The following is a 19,315-nucleotide window of genomic DNA, read 5'->3' on the forward strand; positions in this document are numbered from 1 at the left end:
ACTGCTCTACAATGCAAGTTCTCTACAAACTTAGCCAGGCGGCACAGTTCTTATTTTAGGTACTTCTGAGCTGAATACATAATTGAAGAATGAGTGGTCAAGTCTAAGCCTATTTAAATACACGTACATCAAATAAGGTGGGATTGGGGAGGGGGAGGGGAGCAAAACACTAAAACCTGTCATTAATTGTGATTCAGTGGAAATAGGGATTGCAATTTTACCTGCAGTACACAAGATCTTACCTCAACCGTTTCAACTGTCCACTCATCTACCTGTTCCTTCTCACTACTGCTGAACTGAGTCTCTGCCATGAATTGTCTGTTTACATACTAAAATAAAAATAAGAAAGGGTATGAAAGTAAAAGTACGAGGCATTAAAACTGTACAAAGTGACTATCTTTCCAGTGAATAATACCTCAGTTGATTCAACTTCAGTTGGTTCAGTAAATTCTTCTGCTGGATCAGGTTCTGTAAGAAAAATATACCATTTTCAGCAAACAAGCACTTTACTAACCTAAAAGATAAGAAGGTATCAAATAAAAAAAAAAAAATCCTCCCTTGGTAAAAGTAGAATTCTGAGGAAACCTGATGCATTTGCGCTTGTTATTTACTTTACCAAAAACATCAGAAGCAGTATTATGGACAACTAGCACACAGGAGCAGAATTAGATATGTGAATACACAGATGTACATTTACTCTGGAGTGACATTAATACCTAACATTGGAAGCTTACTATACTGTGAGGAAGAAGTTGTCTCCTGACACACCTTCAAAATTGACAAGGGGAAAGAGGTAGAAGAATGCAGAATTATGATTAGATCGTAAGTTTGATCTCAATATTGCTACCTCAAAGAATTAAGTACCTATTGGGATCAGAAACAGACTTGAGATTGCAAGGTAGAAAAAGAACCACTGTATCTCTGAATATGGAAAATAAAGACATCAGAACATTAACAGAAAAATAAGCAAATAAAGACACTCCAAGTTTTGATTGGGGCGGAGTGATCATTTTTTTCTTTTTGTTATAAAGAGTTGCATTCAGTTCCTCCAATTCCAATTTCCTCCACTACATAACTCTAAAGGGGGGGAGGGGGAAATGAGCAGAAAACTAAGTTTGTTACTATGCTCTCAAGTTTCTTCAATATGCTACAAAGAACTCTTTCTTTCTAAGGAATAATTAACTGCTGGACCCACTGCAAAGCAGAAAAGCTTCACACAATCAGAATGATCTGAACGTTAATCTGTGATCATTTTAAATATCACAGACAAACTGAATTTTGTTTATAAATTGTAATGTGAAGCTCTCCAGGAATCTGAAGAAATCAGAGACAATTGTTTTTTGCACTTAAAATTGCATTCATAATTTAATCATTCTGATGAACACCAAAAGACAATCACAGAATTGATAAGGTTGGAAGGGACCTCTGGAGATCATCTAGTCCAACCCTCAACGCAAGTAGCCCATACGGGGATCGAACCCATGACCTTGGCATTATGAGCACCATGCTCTAACCAACTCAGCTAAACCTAACACAGGACAGCACAAGACTACAAACAACATATTAACCACAATGGATCTTCATATTCCTACCAGCTTCTACTACAGGATCTTCAACTGCAGGTGTGGGTGCTGTCTCTTCTTCCTCACATAATCCATTCTGATGGTTATGGGTGCTATCAAAGTAACTTGTTTGAAGAATACGTTCAACAATCTCTTTTAGAGCTTTATCTGGGAAAAGAGGTAAGTTTCAGATTAACGGTCACTCAATTCTAATTACCTTTTTCTTTCCTCACAAAGATCCCAGATGTTTTTTAATCATTTGCTGGTAAGTTGTTGTTGCCCTGTTCCAGAACTAGTGTCTATATTATTAAATTAAAAAATACACCTTAGACAACAAGTATCTGAAGGGCAAGGACAATAACATCAGTACATATTTTTCTGCAAATCCGTGAAACACTTTCAAGTGAGGTAAAGTTTACCAATTTAATCACCATACTTTTATTACTGATATTTCAAAAAACAAAACAAAACAACAACAACAACAAACCCCTCTGGTTGCTCATTCTTGAGTTTAGGAACCTGAAGTTTTGATTGTAATTGAATTTCTTTGTAATCTACATAATGCCTTCTTATAAAAAAGAAAGAAAGAAAAGCTTACAGTAAATCAAATCCTTATAGATTAGCTGTGTCAGAATAGACATATTTACAAAATAAGTATCTTTGTAGGGCTCCCCCCACCTAAGGTCAGCAGACCAGAACAGGCCTTTTAAGTAAAATGAGCAAAAACTTGCACTCAAGAGCCTCAGATGAATACTGTAGCTTCTTAATCTAAAACAAATCAGTACAGCCATACTGGCAAGGCAGTACTACTGACTGCTTAGGCCAAAAAAAAAATAAAACAGATTGAAAAATGAAGATTCACAATCCACATTTGGCAAGTGATGATGCTTGTTATTTGCATCAATAGACACACATAAAAGAACACAGAAATACAGTAAAATGCATCCCAAGTTATAGGACAAAGCAAACCTGCAGTGGCTGCCAACAACATCACTAAAAGCTCATCTTGAGATCCAGACACAACACTCAGTGCAACTTAATCAAGTAACAGAATGACTGGCTCCCTAAGGAGCATTTATCATCTCTCTCTTGATAACTACTCCCACACCTTCTCTTCCTTCCAGCTCTTCAAAAACACTTGGTACCTATCTTCTCATCCTCAGTAACATTAATCTACAAAATGTGATCTAGCATCACAATCACATGAGACTAACCTGAGTCCTTTTAAAACAAACATTAAATAAAAGGTACTAACCTGAAAAAGAAAAAAAGAAGAAAAAAAAGAAAAAAAAACTTGAGGAATCCTATTCTGGCAAACAATTAAAAACCTTATTACCATTAAGGCCATATTACATTATAATTCTGTTTATTACTTCTTAGTAAAGTAAGTTAGCATTAAAACTGTTATCTATCATTTCACTTTCTATGAAGAGAATAAACTCACCATCTCAGTATTGCTATACTGTAACAAACAAACAAAAAAAAGCTGTTACCTATTTTACTTACAAAAAAGGATAACCTTCCCTAAAGCTTTCCTTATTTATTTCCAACCAGGAGATTCAAAAATCTCCACAGAACAAAAAGCATATCCTTAGCATAAGCTATATTTGCAATGAGACATAATGATTTAGTCTTTTATATTTCAGTTTGATAGCATCCTACAATTTTAAAAATACTAGATTGTTTGATTTCAGAAAGCTATAACAGAAATATTAAGCCCCTTGCCCCACACAATTCTGTTCTACTTCAAATAAAAAGTATATTGTTGAGCATATAGAAAAGTAACCAGAACTGTAATTTTACGAGAATAAAAACCTCTCAATCTACTTTTAGAATATGGCAAGAGAAAATGTCTTCTCCCCCCCTCCTTTTTTTTTTTGTTAAGAAGGAAACAAGGGAGTGGAATGTTACACTAAGTAAGACCATGCCAGTTTACATATTAGGTCCTATTACTGACGAAGTTTGCTGTCCAGACACAGAAAGACAAATTTCCAGAGAACAAGCAGTTGCTACTAAGCACCACCAGCAACAAAATACTGTAGGAACAGCAGAAACAGACTCAGGTAAGTACTGAGTAATGCTGCATCAGTAACAAATACACAGGGCAGTAAGTTTACACTTTGTAAGTTTCTGTTAGAGTCCAGATAAGGTCCAAAATAAAGTAGCTACTCCAAAAAACTACAAGGATATTTAGCAGTCAGAGTTCTTTGATGCCAAATGTTTTATCTTAGTTTTAGCACAAAATCAGTGTGCTGTCTCTTAATACAGAAAATATACTTACAGGTTGTTCCACAAACAGTTTTTTCCTTCCCCTCCAGTAGGTCCCACAAGTGAACAGATGCTTGTTCATACTGCTCATTCAACCTTAAAAAAAAAAAAAAAAAAAAAGAAACCTCAGAAAAATATTAAGAAGAGTGTAACAGATTCCTTGCTGAGTCCTTAAATAATAATGGGACAAATACCATTAACAGACTGGTAATCATAAAGCACTTTACTGTAAGTCTACCTCATGTTCATGTCCCGTTCAGGATAAACTAGCTTGTAAAATTCATCCAGCGTTGTCAGCTCCTCTTCTGTCAGTATTGGTACTCCATTTGATCCTTGTTTCAAGTCGTTGCGTACTTCATCATCACCCAACTTGTCCAGAATAAACTGTAATTCTAGTACAGTCTTTAAACGTTTCTGCTCAGCTTCTTCTCGCATCAATTGCTCCCTGCGAGCTGTCTTTTTTATTGTTTTCTGGATCTGCTCAAAATGAAAAAGGACCTTTAAACTGCTTTGCTTTGTGGTGAACTTAAGAGGAAAAAAATTATACTTGAAATATCTTTTATTGGTAACTAGAGATGAATGTTGCTGTCGAATTGCAAACTATCAATACAACATTAGAGCAGAATAACTTGCAAAATAAGAAGAGTATCTTTTAAGCAAAGTCAAATGCCTGCAAATAAGATAAACTTGAGTCACAGCCACAGATCTTGAAATATATTGGGACTTTGATCATATTCTTATTTGAAGCCTGTGTTTCTTTGTATGACTGACAAACAGTTCATTAAACCAACTGTAGCTACAAACAAGTGTCTAAAGCTTCAGACTAAACCATTACCTGAAACAAACCCAGCTTGGTATTATCAGCTTCCTTCGTGAGTTATTCCATAAAGTCCTAAGTAATTTTTCTCTAGATAAAAGTGGCAAAAGTAATAATAATAAAAAAAAAAAAACTTTCAAGCAAACACCTTGGCTATTTAAAACTTCTGATTTCCATAACTCAAGCAGGACACACAAGAATTAGAAAAGGTACAGAAAATGCTAACTCAAATGTTTTAAGGGGACGGAACAGTTGCCATATGAGCAGACTACAGTCTCAGGCTCCTCTATTTGGATGGGTAAGGGTGATCCAGGTTTTAAAAACAAACACACACAAAGACCAGCATATAAGGGAACAGACTGGTTATTCATTATATTCCCCAAAGGCAGGAAACACTGAAGCTAGATCAACTTAAAATAGATAAATAAAAAGATTCCTGTTTCTTACATACCATAGGAGGGAACTTACTGATTTCTTTGCCATGAAAGGCTGGGAAGATAGTTCCAGCAGGCTCAAAAAAAAGTTAAATAAAGTCATTGATAACAGGTCTACTGATAGATACTAAAGCGAATAGAAAGGGATGTGCCTGCTAACATTCCCCATTAAAAGGGCTGCGGATGCTGAAAGGTAACGGATGAGTGATAGTGATCAGCTTTGTACTCTATTCAATACCATCTACCACTGCTGTCGTAACACTGGACTACACATCCCACATGTCTGAACCCACGTCATTTCTTATTCTCCTTTTTCTTAATCCAAGCACCCCGCATTCAAAATACAGCATGCTCAATTTGTAATTACAGAATATTTTAATCTTTGACAAATGCAACCTGTGAAAGTAACATTCTCTCTCTGAAACCATTGTGTTGTGGGTTTTTTTTTTTTTTTTTTGACTTGACTTGATATTCTGATCAGTTTTATGAGAGCTAACTCCAATTACGGAAAACTGTAGGCAAGTTTGAAAGCAAAGGACCAATTTATTAGTCCTGGATTCACTAATTTCTTTTAAAAATCAGCTGACTAGGGATATTAAATTTCTGAACAAACTCGTCAGAAGAAAAAAGTTCTTGGTTACTAACTTTTCATAAACATTCACAGAACCCTAATGCAAGACAAGCAAAGAAATGGTTTAAAGACATATAAATTTACAACTGAATCAAATGTAGAAAACAGCTTACAATGGATGCTGATGCCCTTGAAATTACCACAGTCTGTTCATAAACTGAATACATTTGTCAGAGCAGTCTGCTGTGCTAATATTGACTACACAATGAACTTCACCAATGTTACTCCTCTTTCCATAATTCATTAACTCTATAGCATTACTGCATTTAGAATTCTCCGAATTCTGTAGTATGGGTTAAAATTTCAGCTTCCCCACAGGTTAGTTCTTCTGGACAATGTAACAGCAGAGGTCTAAAGTGCCTTGTTTTGTTTGAAGCTCTTGGCATGAAAAATAAAGCAAAGCTGCTCGTATTACTGGAACTGCCTACTTTACGTTTAGAATTTATTTTTGATCACATCATTATTTTACATCCTTGATGAAACAACAAAGCAAAAGAATTTGTTTTTACAGTAATCAGTTAACACACTCATGAAAATCATGTAAGTCTTGAAACACATCCCATACTGTAGTTTTATTTGATTAACTATTAGTTAGACTTAAGATAGGAAGAATCTTGATAAAAGGACTGTACTGCATCCATCTGCTGAGACTTGATATCCTATAGTCACATAAAGAAATAAAAACCCTCAGCATCTTACCAACAAGAATTAAGCCTGCGAAATTCCTCCTTTCTTTAAAAAAATGCTACTACTGGCAGCATGCAGTAGCATATAACACTGTATGACAGTCCTGTTTCACAATCAAACTGTTTCAAGAGTTATGTTTTGTGAAAAAAAAGTATTTTTTGTTATGATATCTTTATGTCTTCAGAAAAATCTTTTAGGAAAAAAAAAATCAAAAAACTGATGCAAACTAGTTAACAGTAATAGAAAATAATCAAACAAACATCATAAGCATTTCATCTTCTATAAACAGAGGCTACTGAGCATTATCTAGCATTATTGAAAGACAGTTCGAAGCTTAAGTGCTCCTATTGTAGCTGCTAGCCCACATTGGACCATTCGTTCTTTACTTACATCTTGGCTCAGAGCCATAAAACTCCTCTGCAGTTCTTTAGCAAATTCCAGATTATTTGTCACTTCCTGATACTTTGACACTGCATCCTTCAAAAGAGAAGAAAAATCAACACATCACAAATAGAACAAAATATATACTTTCAACAAGCAACTTCCTACATGTTTTGTTTCTAAGCAAGACAGCTGTAAAGATAACTACCCTTGAATGGGACTGCCACAATATGATGTCAAATTTTGATTCTCATTGGCCAAAATACTGCGTAGCTGAGACTTGCATGTATTTCTACAGTGTGCAGTTTCTTGGATATTTCAGTTTTCAGTTATCACAAAAGAACCAAAGCGATTAGTTAAGCCTAGACAGATTAGAAGACCACACAATTCCAGGGAAGCAACTAATTCTTGCAATGTGAACAGCTGCAATCGTCGAAGGATACATTTTTTTTCTTAGCCCTTATTATGCTGAAAACCACCAACAAAATGTTGTTGGTGATTTCCAAGCTTCAAGAAATCTCTGAAATACCAATATGCATGCTTGTACGATACAACCGAATTTATATTTGCTTCATATTTATTTTAATTAGAAAATGGCTGTTGAATCAAGCTGTGTAATAACCTACTTTTAAGAAATAGCCTCAGCCAGGAGGTTATATATGCAGGACATCCAACATGTCTACGGAGTGTCAATCTGCTGCGCTGATGGCTGTGATATGCACATGGATATGTCTTATTTTTAGAACCCTTTAGAACTTGGACTAAGCTACTTCTCCAATTAGGCTGCATGATATTTACAAGTTGCCACAAAGTGATTAAGCTCCTTCAGTTCTCCCTGGACATGTTTTCTGGGAAGAAAAGGAAAATGTCCAGAAAATCCCAAAGGTATCACGAGTTTTTTCAGCAGTAGTAGGTTATAATGCTTGCCAGTTTTCACTGCAGCTTATTTAGAAGCTAACCTCAACAAGCGTAACGAAGTATTGTAACAAATTTCTCTATCTATTCAGTTTATTAACAGAACAGAGATGTTCTAGGGAATAAGAAATTGAGGCCAACTCACAGCTCTTAAAGAAAAAAAAATGTAGCTTTTAAAAAAGAGAAGTGAAATTCATCCCTTCCTTCTCCAACTAAGATCAAACAAGTTAAGAGATCTGCATAAGGCTTTTTCTTTTTACCAGTTGATCTTGATTTAGACGTTCGCCCTTATTCATTCGTTCCTGGTAATCATCAAGTTTGCTCTGAAAATAAATAAAATACTGTTAGGAAGGGTTAAAATAAATATGAAATCTAGTTAATGCTCTCTTCTACTTGTATCGTGTCACAAAATTATGAACTGTGATATTATAATAAATACTGTAACAGATTATACAAACATACAACATTCATGTAAAAATAATATCAGAGAAAACTTGTCTTCTAGGTTTAAAAAGATGTAAATACTTCTCCAAGAGACAAATACTCATGGTTTATTTTGATTACTACAATATATCTTCATGTACACATAAATTCCAAGGATACACATATTTATCCTAATGGGGACAGCAATCTCAACGCACATTTACTTTAGCCCAAACAAGAGAGCTAAACTCAGTCCTGAGTAGGAGCTGATTATCACTATATCAATATAAAACCAAAAATATGACTAGAAACAAACTCTGTCACTGCTAACAAGATTCAGAACTGTAATTCTTTGTACTTATATCAGTTACCACAAAGTCCTGAAGAATTTAAAGTTTCCAGTCTTTTGTGCAAGAATGCCTACTAATATAATTCATATGAATAGCTCTAACATATTTCTCATCAGAGAGCACTAAGATTTTTTTTTCCCCCAAGAGGAAAAATTTTGAGACAGAAATAATTAGGTTTGCTATTGGCTGGACCAGTTTTCTTATCTGTTTCCTTACACAATTGTGGAAGGCATTGATGTTAACAAAACAACAGGTAAACTTACACGTGCCTGAAGTGACAAAGGATCCGAAGTGCAAGTTTTAATGGCCTTAGAAAGGAAGCAAAGTCTGTAGGATAACAGACCTAAAAACTAAACACTAACTTTTCAGCATTTCTACAGGTGATAGACCTGACCACATATCTATGAAATTCACTTTGGTCTCATTAAAATGACTCCTTTATCATTATCTTCCTATTCCACAGTAATAACAACAGGGAGAGGAAAGCAATGAGAATCACTTCTTTTCAAATGTAAAAAATTAAAATTCTGATGCAACCAAGAATTACTTGCTATTGAGTGACAGTATTTTCTGCTATCGTTCCAGGATATTTCAGTTAAAATATGATGCTCTTTTTTTTCTAGCTAATTCACCTCTATGCCCCATCTTAAGAGCTGATCAGAAAAGCTTAGCATGTTTTGCAAACATTGAAGTCTAAAACAGCTTAACAACAAAGCTTGTCTTACAAGGTATTTGATACTTAATAAAACACAAATCACAAACACATTTGTATGACTTTTTTTTGGTATGTCACCGTATCAAACATGATATGGCTCTCCAAAACAGTTCTTTCTTTGAAAATCTCACAGGTTAAATCTAACACTTGACTACTTCATCTTTGAGTACATCAAAGCTAGTAAAGGACTAGTTAAAGAACTATGAGCTTCCTAAGCTCCAGATAATGCAATATCATTTGTGTAAGTATTTCAAGCTGGAGACAGATACTAACAGTGTAACAGCAGCCAAATGCAGAAACCAGAGTCTGAGATAGATAAAAAGAATTGGCCTGAGAACATTCAGCATATTGGAAATCTACCACAACAAGAGCTAAAAGCAATTTACTTTTAACACATACTGTCTTATTTTTAGAATAGATGATGCCACGGCTGGACAATCACAGCAAAAGTAGCTTTAGCAATTCAAGAGATCCTAGTCGAGCTATGAAGAGTCAAAAGGTAGGCTAAAGAGCTCAAACATTTCAAATGCTTCAGTGCAAGGCCAGCCAGGTTAACTGAAGCCTCCTCTGACTAAGGTGGCTTAAGTCATACAATAAACTGGCTTTGCAGACAAATTTTAACAAGCTCTTGTTTGCTGAAGCCACTCACTCCAATCCTGCAGATTCATTCCCTCAGTCATACTGGTGCAATTGTTTGTGAGGTCCACAGAAAACTGAACTGCCAATATGACTCTGGTTAAACAGTGTCTACAAAACGTATTAAAAAAAAACCCACACAATTTCTGTGATCCAGTTTCCAACGCAAACCCACAAACAATCACAACAGAAGAAAAACAGGACAGAACACCAAATTCTAGAACAACACTACTCACGTCAGCTTTGTTGAAGAAAACACACATTGCAAAATTATGCTGCAAAAGGCTCACATAATCCTTTTTGCTGGCTACGGGCACAGGGGAGGGAAGAGATGAAAATACCCTAAACTAATACAATTGACTCTGTATAGTTTTTCCATGCAGCCTTACATCAGCATGATGTTATCTTCAGATTAAGCATATTGCAATAACCTATTCAGGCAGCGCACAAGTTTTTCTTAAATGATCAAATGTTGAAGTCTAATGTAAATCCTTTATTCACTTGGTTTCATTCAGCTGTATCAACAAAAAACAAAGTGTAATATGTCTGGTTTAGCCATTTAATACAAAAAAAGTTATTCCTATTAATTTTTCTTCTCTAAAGGCATCTATGTCCCTACCTCACACGGTAAAAGATGAAAAGCCCTTTCAGCTGCAATGCAGGGAACAAGCAAATGTGTTCAGTTGCACGTTACCACAAAGATTTCAAGTGCCAGGTAAGCATTTTTCTACAATTTGGAAGACAGTATAAGATCAAAATATGGCACAACACAAAAATATTAAGCAAGTGTAATGCTTTCTTGTTAATCTGCACTGTCAGCTAGCAGCAGCATTAGTGATGTAAAATAACTGCAGTAAAACTCCTGCTTGGCAACCTACTGCAGTGCCTGCAAGAAGTGAAGATTCTCTTATTTTAAAAAGAGAATGCGTATCTCTTCAGCCTTGCTCGTCTTGCAGATAAGCATTTTGAACCATAAAAGCCAAACCAGCAGAAAAAAAAATAAGTGGCCAAAGCAAGCACATGAATTGTCTATTAAGCAGCTCATGAGTCAGCAGCCTCCAGTCCTGCAGACAAGAAGCAACCATTCTTCAACTCTATTTCCACTGGGATTCCTGAAGTAATTTGGAGCTCCCTGGGAGAAAAGTACTACATACAGGCTACAAGTCATGGGGGGGAGAAGGTTCCGGGGGGGGGGGGGGGGGGGTGTGCAGGCAGGCTTGTTTAAGTATGCCCTGTATCTCTTTTTAATAGGTATCTGAATATCAAGTTACTTTATAGTAACAGATACTTCCCCTCACATTCAAGTCCTCATTAACTTCTCTGAACAGCCTCAAAAATGTCAGCCTAAAGGGAAAAAGTGCAGTTGCATGACATCAGCTTCAATAACAATACTGGTTTTAAAAATTCCTGACCACTCAGCTATGCTGATACAATCAATTTACAGTGCTATGCTTAAACTAGATCACTAGAATGATCTGAGTAAAAATAACCCTTAAAAGAAAGGGGGCCAGAAGCAGGAGGGAGGCACTATATTTAACCAGATAATTTCAATGATGTGGTTTATACCAGCTACATAGCACAACTGTACATGGCAAGCTGCAATGTGGAAGGGGAGAGGCAAACTAATTTTGTAATGCACACTGAGTTATGAGTTTAAAAAAAGGAAAAAAATAAAAGAGGGATTTATATACAGTTTCTGAGGTATTTCAGAAAACAGATTTAAAATATTTTTAAACAGCATTAAGCAATTGAAATAGTACAAAATTGAAATAGTAGTCCTGTGCATTTCCCATGGAAATGAAAGTCAAAATTCACAAAAAGTACACTTCATATTAACTTCATCCCTAACAAAGTCCCCATAAGCTTTTTCAGTTTTGATTTATACTCAAGAAGGTGCAAGTAAGTATTAATATCAGTACTCCCAAACATGAAATACCTAGGTCTCCAGTTTAAACTGAAATTATTTTGAATTAACAGTTGTAAATATTCTTTGTTTTTTTTTTCCAAATATCTGGGAAGTTTTACAGTTTGGGAAAAAATATATCCATACTGCATTACACAGTTTTTGAGTGAGTTAAAAAACAATACTAGTTCCAAGACTGCAGTCTCACAATCAACTTAAAACCAGAAAACAATGATTAGAAAAGGGGTATTCTCCCCCTGCTCACCACACAGTCTTAATCCTTTCCACATGTCAGCCTGGATGGCCACATGGCCAAACTGACAGCTGAGTAAGGAACCCAATCCAATCAACTCCCTCCTTCCCAAAGCAATGCAGAACTGTATGGTACTTACGGATCTTTCAAATGTAAAGGAACCTTTTAAGCAGAGCTACAATTCAGATGAATTGACTACAGGAAAAAAAATTGCTTATTTCAGTAATCTAAAATAAGTTACAGACAAGTGAAACTCCTGAAAGTTTTGGTGGCTGCATATGCATGTTCTCCTTCGGAAGTATGTAAGCGCTATGAATTAATAGGTAAATTTTCTACAGTGCTAGAAATATAGGTTTTTTTCTGTGCATTGTATTTCCCTGGTAAACAAGTTCCCTTTACAATAACAAATGAATTCTAGAACACAAGATAAGGTTTGTCTTTGTGAATAAAGACTTATAAGTGTGTCCTTTTATATCACCTTCTAGTTGATCAATACAGTCCTACTTTCATTTTCACTTTATATTACTTAACCTTTTGATTGTCCTACCCCACTACACAGCATGAAAACATTACCAGTGGTAACACATTTAATGTTACAAAGGAGCACTGCCAGAAAAAGTGGGGTTTCCCAACACATTTTTTTCCAAAAGAAAAGGAAAAGCATCAACAAAACATCAAAGCAGCACCACAGAAACTTAAAAAACTAACAGTCTTATTCATCTTGCAAGAAACAACATGACTATCTAGTTAACAGAATTTGCTTCATGAAGAAATAATCTTCATGCTTAGTAGAATAGTTAAAAACAAAACAGAAAGAGCTGAAACAAGGAATTACCAAACATCAAATAATTGTACATATACACATGCTTGGTTTTTAAGAGATGAAGGTTAGTTTTCTGCAACTGCTATAGAAGAGGTTTTAAAGAAAGTTCCAGACTTTTAATACACAGTTTCAAATAAATTCCACAATTCTTTGGTCTCAAAATCATATTTCACCTTCAAAGATAAATTTGGAATCACCTCATACCTTCAGCTAGCACAGACTGCTATTGGACTTTTCTTAAGCAGTATTTGCTTTTAAGTTCTAAATTAGCATCCTAAAAGAACTAATTTATGTATGTGGGGGAAGACAAAGTGAGAAAGAGGAGGTAATAAAACAGTTCCTTCTTTAAAAAGCAGCATATTACAGTGATAGACCGTAACTGCCTGTGATTAGCAATGTACCCTGCATTCCTAAATTGCTAGATTGTGGAGAGAAGACTCTTGCGCCATGCTGATAACTGGGAGTCAACTGCTTTCATCATGAGAGGATAGGTCATGCACAGACTGCAAAAGACAACTAGCCCTAGGACTGATCTACAACAAACCAAGACAGCCCCACTTACAGGGCAAGCTATTGACACAAGGAAGCTTCCCAAGGAGAGGTTCTGCAGACATAAGATACTTTCAACATCCAAGTGGCCCAAATAATGGTGCAAAAACCAGTAAGATTGATGCTACTGTTTGGCAACCCAGAGTGTGATTCTCTCCTGCTACCACTAGCTGCATCTAGAAGAACGGCAATGGACCTTGGCATTTACCATAGATTGTTAGTCATTTCCTAGAGAAAATCCAACTCATTTTATATAAAGAAAAGCAGGTAGACAGCTGTCTCAAGTTAGATCAGCTTGAAATAACCAACTACTCTGTTCCAGTGAAAACTCCTTGCAATAATGGTAGATCCACTTCATAGGCATTAATTTTTCAAACCAGTCAGGATACCTACTATAATCATCCAGGAATTCAAAGACAGGCTGATAAAGCAATAGCAGCTTATGTTACCAGCTACAGCTAAAACGTACAATCTTTAAAACTGTGAACTGGATACACTAAGCCCAAACCCTATCAAGTAGTTTAAGGTAATACATTTAGTTCATATTTACAGTTGCCTAAATGTAGTCTTTGTGATCACTTGTCCATACTTTAAGACTGATCTTAGTAAATGAGAGATTTTGTCCCTCCCATGGAACATTTGGTTTTAAAAACTGGTTTTACATAGTTCACCCTATATAATGAGCTGAAAGGTAAAACTGTTTCTTTTCCACATTGTCCAAAGACATACAAGTATGCAAAGACATAGCATCAGTGGTGGGTTTTTTTTCCCTCCCCCCCCCCCCAAAAAAAATAGGGTTTTATCTGAATATTTTCTGCTAGGAAACTCAGGAGAGAAAGCAGAATTTTAACCTCAGACACCTAACAAAAATCAAGAGGAATTCACACAATTTTACTTAAGTAAGCTTGCCATCAGATATTCAACTTAAGATGCCTGTCTGAAGGTCTTGTAGAGAAAATTGCCCTTCATTTACCATCCTCCTCCCCCAAGCGTACGCACGCACACACACACGTAGATCTAGTCTACTAGGAAGAGAGGAAGAAAACAGAATAGCATTCCTGATCATTTCCAAATGTAACAAGATGAAGGGAATGAAGACATTTTCAGGCCATGTTTTTAAATACACTTACGGACAGTAACTCTATCTATTCTAACCTCCTACGACATAAGCCGTGCTCAGTTTCAAACAATGAGTTCACTTTTAAGAGAAAAAAATCAAAGTGTAACTGACCATTTAGCATTTCAAATCAGTGTTACAAAAAACATTCAAGATAGTATTTCTAACACTAGTGTTACACTAAGACTTTAAATTGTGTACTGTATTTTACTAGTGTCATCATTTTATCTTCAGAACTTACAAGGGAATAATGACACTAGAGAATTTACTCCAAAATGTCTAATATCACTTAAGAACTAAGTCAGCACTCCTTTAAGAATAATCATTTTCTGTCCTTCAAAAGCATACATACAAGTTAACTGTATTTATATATATATATATATATATATATATATATATATATATATATATATATATATATCTGTTCTCAATTATAAAAGTATCCAAGCCATCTCTACTGGCTTTCTTTATCAGCTCCTGACAAAGAAAGAATTAAATGTTTAACTAAGCAAAAGTTTTCAGTGAAATTTAGCAAATTTTTCACCCACTTCTCTCTGGACAGTATCCAGTACAATTTTCTTTCTGAATGCAAAAGGAAAAAAAGAAAAAAAAAAGATATTCTCATTAGAAGATTCAAAATACAGAATATGAACTTTTTTTTACTTAAGTAACTTATCAAGTAACAGAAAGTACAGATCCCAATAAGTATGTAAGTGTTGTTTTCAAGACCCTAACATGCAATGTCAATATTCTCTTTATTATGGAAGCATTGATTCCCCTCACAAAGGGGATCAAGCCCACAAATGAGTAACTCAACTTTAATACACTCAGAACAATTTGTTATGGTGTTTACATGAGAACCCTACTTCAACAAGCTTTCAGTACTTTTTTAACATTTAAGTCTTAACAGAAATCTTTGAACCTTCCATCCATGTATTTGAGAGCTAACTAAGCACACGCTATCTAGCTTTTCTTTTTTAAGCACACACTGTTTAGCACTTTGAGCACCTCAAAAAGAGATACACAAAGTAGTATTAATTCAAGTTTTTTTTCACAAAATCCATTTCCAGAAAAAAGGCACTTCATCCCCTACAGTCACTTGCTATGACACCATAATTGTAAAAAGCAGTGAGAGCAGCCACAGACATGTAACTAACAAAACCTAGGACTTTCAGGATACAAAAAAAATACCACTAATTTTCACCCTGTTCTGTCAGAGAATAATAGCCTTCCATACATCTTTCTAACTTAGAATACTTCATATAGAAGTTGACCAAAAAATCCATTCAAAGAGAAAGAAATTGCTCAACTAGGTGCAAGTTAGGTATAAATTATTTATTTTTAAGGGTAAACAAAAACACTGCTAGAAAGGAAAGTGGACCTACACACCAACAGAACTGTGCTTATCCTCTTTATTTCTTCAAAGTAGAAAAGAGACCAGAAGATTCTTCACTTTTCAAATTTAATTTTCAAGACATAGAAAACTATTTTCGGAGCATTTTTCTATACTTCCAACATGACAGTAATTTCAAACCTTTCACACCATTTTACACACACTTGATCCAAACCATCTGAAAGACATATTGAAAGATATTTGCATTCCTTCTCAAGTTGAGGAACCATTATTTTTGTGTGTGTCCATGCATGCATGTTATAATAACAAGTTGAAGACAGACATCCATACGCATCTATACATAATCAGATCAGGACAAAACTCTACAATTCTGAAGCTTATTTAAAAGCCTCTGGTTTGTTCTTTTTGTTCTTTTGCTTGGGGAAAAAATAGAAAAAAAAATCCAGTATCCACTTTTTAAGCAGAGCACATATATTTACAGACACAAAGCAAGACACAGCTTGCTTCACTTGTAACTCACCTATACCGCCTAATTTACTTCTAATATCTCTGCCTCCTAAAACATTGGATACTAGCCTAGACAACTCTTAAGTTAAAAAAAAAATCAAATTCATAATGAGGAAAATCCAAAATGACAAAAACTGCAAAACGACAGTTTTAATTGCAAAAACAGATTTAGGACCTCAAAAATGATAAAATATTATTTTTAGCATTCCTAAATTTTAGCTTATTAGCATACCGACTAGAGATAAGGCTGTAGGTGATATGTATTGCAACGTTTTACTGTGATGGACACTTCAAGCTCTGTGGGCTGGGAGCCCTTCTGTGGCTCTGACAGCCCTGAGCCACAGCGGCTGCTGTATGCACGGCAACCACAGCACCCTTTCTCCCTTCTGTCACAACTCGAACCCTCCGGGGACCACGGATTTAGTCGCTGCTGTACCTATAAATAGCTCCTCAAGGGCCGCTTCCCGCTGAGCTAAGGCTGCCGAAGGGGTGCGCGCAGCGGCGGACGAGGCGAGGCGAGGCGGGGTGGCCGGCGGCTCCGGGCTTTGTGCCGGCTGCTCGCACAATGCGGTTCTGCCGGCGGCGCCGAGGCTCGGCCTCTCGCCGCCGCCATGTTAGCGCGGCTTCCATGTGCCCGCGCCGGGAGGCCGCAGCCTGTCGCCCCCCCCCCCCCCCCCTCCCTTACCGCGCAGCGCCCGCCGCGGGGCAGCGGGGACACGGGAGGCCGGGGGGGGGCGGGGAGGGGGTTCGCAGGCCAAACCGGGCAGCGGGCCGGGAATGCAGCCCGGCCGGGCCCCGCCGAGGGAAACAAAAGGCGGAAGGCGGGGGGGGAGGGGAGGGAAGCCGCGTCTCCGAGGGTCTCGCCGGGAGCCGGAACACGGGCCGCGGCGCGGCAGGGAGCGGCGGCTGCGGCCTTGCCCGCCGCCGGCGGCGGGTGGCAGCGGCCGCGCAGGGGGGTCGGGCGGCCCCAGGGGCATGAGGACCCCCGGGAGGGGACGGGCAGGGAGAGGCGCTCGCCCTTCTGGAACCTTCCAGCGGGCGGCCCCTGGGGGCGACGCCGGGAACAGCCCGGGCACGCCGCGGGCTCCTCGCCCCGGGCCGGCGGAGGTGCTGCCGTGCAGACCGGCGTCTCGCCGGCACGGGGAAGAAAAAGGGAAATCGGGCGGGATGTGTCCCCGTAAGTCCGAGGTAGCCCGGCGCCAGGGCAGCGGTCACCAGCAGGCGGTAGCTCCCGGGGGTAGGGGAGGCAGGACAGGCGGGGAGGAGCAGGGCCGCGGGGCCCGAGACCCTCCCCAGGGCGAGCGGAGGCGGGCGCTGGGGGTGGCGGCAGAGAACAGCACCTTTTTCTTCTCCAGGTTGCGCAGCTTTTTGTCAATCACTCCCAGGATCTGCTTCATGGCCTCAGTCTGCACCGAGGTGATGCTGCCGCCCGATGCCTGCGGGGCTGCTGCTGCCGCCGCCGCCGGCGGGGCAGCCTCACTGCCCGGCCCCGCTTTCCCGCTGCTGCTCGCCATAGTGCTATTGGTAGCCGAGGGCATCTCTGCTACAGAGAGAGAAACCGCGTTACGAGGGAACGGGCTGCCGGCGGGGACACGCGGGAGGGCGGGCGGGCGCGCACTCGGCGGCCTCCCCACGCCCAGGGCGCGCGCGAGCCGCACCTGCCACCGCGCGCCCCCCCGCCCCCCCCCCCCCCCCCGCGCGCGCCCACCGCGCCGGGCGCGCGCAGGGCGGTCACGTGACGGGCAGCCTCGCGGCTCTCCCCGAGCCAACGGTCATCGCCCGAGCTCGCCCTCCCCCTCTGCCCCCCCGCCGGTGTCCGCACGGCTTCGCCACTCCCCTCACCGTGTGCGCGAGTGGCCCGGGGGAGGGGGGACTCAGTGCGCTGCGCTCTCGCTATAGGAATGGCCGCCTCAGCCGACTCGGGCCCCGCCGCCTGCGCTGCTCCTGCTACCTCCGCACCGAGCTACTGAGGGGAGGGAGCGAGAGCGCGCACGCGAGCGCGTAAGGCAGGCGGCGCGGGAGCGAGCAGCGCGGGGTCCTCGCCGCCCGGGACTGCCCGCGGAGAACGCCTGAGCCCGCCCGCCCGCTCCGGGGCCGGCCGTGCCCAGCAGAGGAGGCGCTTCGCCGCAGCCGGCCTGCCTTTCGACTCGCCGCTCGAGGGTCCTTCAGGCGCGCGCCGGGCGGCTACGCGCGGACACAATAGCGAGGCGGGGCGGGCCGCCGCCATCGGCAGGCGACGGCGGCGCCCCGGCCCGCCGCGGCCTTTGCGGGGGTCTGCCGGGAAAGGGCCCCTCGGCCGCGAGCGCGGGCGGCTCCGCAGCGGCCGCTTGGCGGCTCGTGCCTTTAAGGCACGTCCCTAACGCCGGGAGGGTTCCCTCGGGTGGTGTCACAGCCGCAGCGGGGCCTCGCTAACCGCCTTTCCTCACGCACCTGCCTTGCCAGGAGTCACCTTAACTGCTCCTACATTTCTGTGACCGAAAGCGGTGCAGTGTCCATATAACAGTTGTGCGCTGAGCCTTCACCTTTATCTGACAACTGATAGTAATATAGTAATTTAAGGAAAACATACTTTTTGATAAAGGAAAGCTTTCTTTGATGAAGAAATAACATCAAACGTGGTCTTTGTGGAGCCAAGTAACATTGAAAAGACTTTAGTCCGTTGTCCTCTTGAAATCAATGGGAGAAAGACTTCGGGCAGACAAGGCCCTGAAATATGCTTCCAACAATTGCCACAGATGTTTTTAAACTCCCTCTTGGCCTTTACTTTACACTGAATCATAGAATAACAACAAGAAGTTTGTGTTACTTTAATACATTATTACTAGAATACAAATTATTACAGTAGTTTACCTTAAGCAGCCCCGGTTTGAGGAGAGGTTGGCCACAATTGTGCCAAGGTTGTGGAGTCTCCTTCTCTGGAGATACTCAAAGCCAGCCAGGATGCAAACCCTGTCTAACATGCCCTGCTTGAGCAAGGCAGTTGGACTAGA

General features: G+C 39.8%; 1 protein-coding gene across 4 annotated transcripts in view; it reads right to left on the reverse strand.

The window, feature by feature from the left end:
- The window catches only part of CAPRIN1 (cell cycle associated protein 1), a 37,298-nt gene extending 18,984 nt beyond the window's left edge, over positions 1-18,314 (reverse strand). Inside the window, exons 1-9 of one of the 4 annotated variants that reach the window (XM_062575809.1) lie at positions 18,168-18,314; positions 17,666-17,865; positions 7,956-8,018; positions 6,790-6,876; positions 4,069-4,307; positions 3,844-3,926; positions 1,593-1,730; positions 416-468; positions 243-329 (exon numbers count right to left, since the gene is read on the reverse strand). In XM_062575809.1, the coding sequence (XP_062431793.1) occupies positions 243-329; positions 416-468; positions 1,593-1,730; positions 3,844-3,926; positions 4,069-4,307; positions 6,790-6,876; positions 7,956-8,018; positions 17,666-17,863 (948 nt within the window). In that variant the 5' untranslated portion in view covers positions 17,864-17,865; positions 18,168-18,314. Of the gene's footprint in view, positions 1-242; positions 330-415; positions 469-1,592; positions 1,731-3,843; positions 3,927-4,068; positions 4,308-6,789; positions 6,877-7,955; positions 8,019-16,761; positions 16,972-17,665; positions 17,869-18,167 lie in introns of those variants that run through there. The other 3 variants (XM_062575808.1, XM_062575810.1, XM_062575811.1) reach the window with 3 other exon arrangements.
- Between the last annotated feature and the right edge of the window lie 1,001 nt (positions 18,315-19,315).

Source organism: Rhea pennata, chromosome 5 (genome assembly GCF_028389875.1).
Source record: "Rhea pennata isolate bPtePen1 chromosome 5, bPtePen1.pri, whole genome shotgun sequence".
NCBI classification, from domain to species: Eukaryota; Metazoa; Chordata; class Aves; order Rheiformes; family Rheidae; genus Rhea; species Rhea pennata.